This window comes from Haplochromis burtoni, unplaced genomic scaffold (genome assembly GCF_018398535.1).
Source record: "Haplochromis burtoni strain Fernald_Lab_line unplaced genomic scaffold, NCSU_Asbu1 Contig_694, whole genome shotgun sequence".
NCBI classification, from domain to species: domain Eukaryota; kingdom Metazoa; phylum Chordata; class Actinopteri; order Cichliformes; family Cichlidae; genus Haplochromis; species Haplochromis burtoni.
The window spans coordinates 34328-39138 of NW_024583055.1; the positions used below are offsets into that span (position 1 = coordinate 34328).

Below are 4811 nucleotides of genomic sequence, written 5' to 3' on the forward strand. Positions count from 1 at the left end.
GGCCTGGGTGTGGCATTTAAACTGAAGCTTTTTCTTAATAAATTATATATAATTTAATAACTGCACATTTTTCTTACTAGGGTTATTTTTTAAAGTGTATATTTTTAATGATATGAAACATCTAAATGTGACCAATATGCAAAAACTAAGAAATGAGTAAGGGGCAAATACTTTTTTCACATAACTCTATTACAGCATATCATTTTTCAGATGCTACTTGTTATTAAAGAGAGGGGGCTTTCTCATGCAACCTTTCCAAAAAAGCGATGCATGTTCCATCTTTTTTTACTGTCTGAGCCTATCAATTGATCCAGAATTTCTTCCACAGTTAGCAGTGGTGACTCATCAGGGCCTGATGTATGGAAGTAAGTGAAAAGATAATTTGCAAAGCAAAATCCCAAGCCTCTTGCCTTGCAAATGCAGTGAAGGCTTGGGCGTTTGGCTTCATTTGCTTATCTCTATCTTTCTATGAAATTATTCCTCTAGTCCCAGGTGGCGTTGTCCTTCGACACCTGTTCAGAATCATCTCGTCATGCCCTTCTTGATAATCTCTAATTCTGCTGACATCTGTTTATGTTAATTCCAGAAATGAACCAGTAACACCACAGTGACTACATCCATCTTTTATGTACAGTCTGTGATCTAAACACATGTTTGTTTTTACACTTAATAAAGTAAATACATTTTAATAACTATAAGGAGAAACCTGTCTTATCTCAGAGGAAAATGGGAGTCCATAAAGTTCTAAGGGGTAGGGACAAAGTAGTCACATCAACATTTATTATGAGGGAAGTGAGTGAAAGACTTTTAATTCAGTTCTTTAATCTTAAACTACATCTCAAATTTTATACACTGATCTGTTATCTAAGTAAAGTCCTTATCTGCATATTAGCTGCACATGGATACATGTTACCTCATGAATCAGTCACCTTTTACAAATAATCTAAGAAATGGGAAATCAGACACATCTGATTTTTTTTCTGATGTGTCTGATGCTTGAGATGATTCAATCTGAAAACTCTAAATGACTTTAAACATTACAATTTAGTTTTTATTTTACAGAAATATATTTTAAAAGTTTTAGTTCAAAATTTGCAAAGTATTGTCTACATGATACAAATAAAGTCACTTTGATTTATTTGTTTTAAATTACAGAATGACTAACAAAGAACAGAAATGTTTATTCCTAAGAGGCTGTATCACATCACGAGCTGTGAGCTCTGTGATTGGCTGTGTGTGTGTTAGAGCTCACCTGCTGCTGCACTTTCTGTCAGTTCACTCAGAGACTTCAGACAGTCACAGTTTAACTCTATGCATCAGTGAGAGCTGCTGATGAAGATGAAGGACCTGCTCCTCTTCCTCTCCTATGTGCTCTGGGGCTCTGCTGATGGTGAGTTTCTCTCTTTAAACTGACAGACAGTCAGCCGCTTATTGATCAGAATATCAGCATTTAATTCCATTAATGTGTTTCAGCTCTACATACAGACATCCATGTCGTTGGCTGTTCATACATTCATGGAGGGGTCATGTTTGGACTGAATCGTGAAGAACTTTGGTACGCAGACTTTGAGAAACAGATGGATGTTTATCCTCAGCCACCTTTTGTTCAACCCATCAGCTTCGGAGATGGAGCTTATCAAATCGCCGTGGCTAATTTATATGGCTGCAGACAGTTCCTGCAGCTTAGTGAGACGGCTATGAAGGACTTCCCTCCACGACGTGGTAAACACATACAGGCACACACAAACTGATAACAACATTCAATCTACATTAATCAACTAAAATAGGGAATTAAATTTACTTTGATGTAAATGTTGTCATCAGTGTCACGTGATTAATGAGGTTAGGTTATAAATGATGTGGTATGTGGTGGGTTTCATGAATCAGAATCAGAATACTTTATTATTCCCAGAAGAAATTATGTGGTCGCACTTTCTCCAAGACAGTGAGAACAGTAGCAGACTAAACTAAGTTAAATATTACAACATATTACAAAGTTACAAAATATAAAAATAGCTCAAGTATAAATATCCAAGTATATTACACAAATTATATATTTGGCTGACATAGGGGTGTCCATCTTACTGTATGTTCCATACTTTCCCAGTACAAACCATTACTAACTCACAAACCTCTACATTTATTTGTTTTGAAGCTTTTCTTCAACACTTTCAAGTTCCAAAAGCTCAAGATTTTCATTTCAGGTTTTAGAGCAGGAGGTTCTATATGGGTCCCACTGACCATTTCACTGCCATATGACTGTTTGGTATTTTATCACATGTATATTCTCATTGAAGTTTCTTTATTGAAAACTCTGTTGTGTTTCCATGCTGATAGACCTGACAGGCTCATTGAGGGAGTAACTTATCTAAGATTAAGACAATAGATATTCTACTCTGCGGATTCCTTGACCATCATTGAACTGACTTGTGTTTGTGTACAGATGCTCCTTCAGGTGTGATGATCTACACCAGAAACGAGGTGGAGCTCAGAGCTAAAAACACTTTGGTCTGTCATGTGACTGGTTTCTATCCTGCTCCTGTCAAAGTCTCCTGGACCAAGAATGGACAGATTACGACTGGAGGATCCAGCATCAACAATCCCTATCCCAACAAAAATGGAACCTTCACCCAGATCGCCAGACTGCAGTTCATCCCACAGCAGGGAGACGTCTACAGCTGTACAGTGGAACATCTGGGTCTGACCAAACCACTGATCAAGATCTATAGTGAGAAACACTTTTATTTAAACAGAGGAGACAGACTGAAATACAGAGACAATAGTGCACAATTATGAAGTTTCATGTCTTCATGTTTCTGTCTGCAGATTTCACAAAGCCTTGGCTGAGTATTAACCTGAACAGCTAACTTTAGTTAATGAGCTGACAGTTTTCAGCTCATGCAGTTCACATTATTGAGCTGTAATTAATCAGATCACAGTCTGAACGATTGTGTCTGTGTCATATGTCTGTTTCTGCCTCCAGATGTGGACACACCTGAGACGCCTGAGAAACATAAGCCCAGCCTTGGACCTGCAGTGTTCTGTGGACTCGGTGTGATTATCGGCGTGCTCTGTGCTGCAGGTGGAACCTTCTTCATCCTCAAAGCAAACAAATGCATCTGATCGTCTGTGGTTGATGATGTCAACCACAGACATCATCAACCACAGTGCTTGTGTAGACAATGTTGTTTAAGGATGCTGCTCTGCTCTCTGATCTTCATTCATGTGACCCTGGCTGTGTTTACATGGAGCCTTAAGTTCACTTTATTTTCACACTGTTAAACAGATTCAGTTTAAAATGCCAGTAACATAAAAATGACAAGTAATATTAACCAATCAGAAAGCTATCCCAAAGTGACTTCATAATCAGTCCGAAACAATCCATCTGTCTTTTTAAGTTTTTTTAAACTCAGTTTTGCCTTCAGTTCCATCTATATGATTCAGACAGATGTAAATAAACCTGAATTTGAAATAAATCCTCACCTGTAAACATGAGTCAGTTTTTTGTTTTGTTATATTTCATTAATAATCAGTATCAGCTGAATGATACATGTGTGATCTGCTGGATGAGTACAACCTAAAAGACCAAACTATTTGTTTAGTAAAGGGTAATATGCAGCAATAAATAACACTTCCAGCAAAGAGAAATATTATCCACTTAGATTTAAGATTTATTGATCTTAGATCTCAACTGCCTCACTCACTGTCCAGAAGTGTTATGTGTTTCACTACTGCATTGCAATGTGGGATATCTAATAGTCACCTGGAAGAACAACAGACACACATTATGCCCCTATCCTGGACTAAACCAATCATAGATAGTCAGGGGCGGGACTTCTCTGATTGGCCGTGAAATTTAAAGTGAAACAACACAAAACACTGCAAACCACAACACAATTAAATATAAATTAAAATATGAAAACAAAAAGAAGATGCACATTCTCTGTCATATGGGCCTGCAGGAATAAACCTTCTGAATCCTTCAGGAATAAACCTTCTGAATCCTTCTGAATCATCTGCAACTGAAAATAGTGTGGATTATTACCTTTCTAGTGTGACGTTGTTGTCCCTGGCTCTCTTTCTCTCTCTTTCCCTCCTGAGGGTGAGAGAAAGAAAAAAAAGGCTCGTGTCGTTCACTTCAAAGATCCGGCTCTAAGAGCCGTTTCGTTCGCAACCGACACATCACTAGAATAAGGCAATGTCGATTCATTAAATCCTGAATCGAATTTTAAACATAAACGTATTTTGCCAGAAACGCCAGATTCTCAGATTAAAGCTCACAAAACTATTTCAACAACCATCAAACAGCAAATGAAAGCAGGTACACGGATTCCACACAAAGTCGTAAACACAGAGCGGACTGACGCAACAGAATCAGCTTTGTCTTTCTCGGCTTTCTCCGTAGACGGATACGCTGTCAGAGCTCTGTGTTCACGTCTTTTTGCGCTGATTCTGAGCTGCAGGTTTTGTCTCTCCAACCAAAATTCACAGAGCCAGCAGCAAAAGAAGCAGCAAACTACGCTTCACATTTGATAAATGTTGTCATGAATTCCCTCTGACTTTTGCTGTTTTGCTTCCACCACGATAAAAATCACACTTCATGCACAGCTAGCTCTCTCTCTCTGTACTTCAAGAACAGTTTCCCATCTCAAATCTCTGTTTTGTGCATTATTCATTCGCTTATTACCCACCAGTTTACCGTTGATTACAGCACAGTGTATCCAGAAAACACATTATATGCTGCAATAAATGCACTGCCCAAGTGTCCCCTCTCCCCACTGCCTTTCAGCAGCATGCAACAGCAAACAGGT

At 38.4% G+C, this 4811-nt stretch overlaps 1 protein-coding gene across 1 annotated transcript; it reads left to right on the forward strand.

Annotated features, from left to right (window-relative positions):
* Positions 1 to 1254: 1254 nt before the first annotated feature.
* On the forward strand, positions 1255 to 3490 carry LOC102294956 (RLA class II histocompatibility antigen, DP alpha-1 chain). Its single transcript, XM_005951351.3, has 4 exons — positions 1255 to 1390; positions 1474 to 1722; positions 2444 to 2728; positions 2984 to 3490. The coding sequence occupies exons 1-4, from the start codon at positions 1333 to 1335 to the stop codon at positions 3121 to 3123; spliced, it is 732 nt and encodes a 243-aa protein (XP_005951413.1). The 5' UTR covers positions 1255 to 1332; the 3' UTR covers positions 3124 to 3490.
* Positions 3491 to 4811: the final 1321 nt, after the last annotated feature.

What these genes read in the sequence shown, in the direction of transcription:
- LOC102294956 (XM_005951351.3), top strand. Translation starts at nt 1,333, where the DNA reads ATGAAGATGAAGGACCTGCTCCTCTTCCTCTCCTATGTGCTCTGGGGC. An exon ending in GCTCTGGGGCTCTGCTGATG is followed by an intron (nt 1,391 to 1,473) that starts GTGAGTTTCTCT and finishes AATGTGTTTCAG; the next exon opens with CTCTACATACAGACATCCAT. An exon ending in ACCACTGATCAAGATCTATA is followed by an intron (nt 2,729 to 2,983) that starts GTGAGAAACACT and finishes TTCTGCCTCCAG; the next exon opens with ATGTGGACACACCTGAGACG.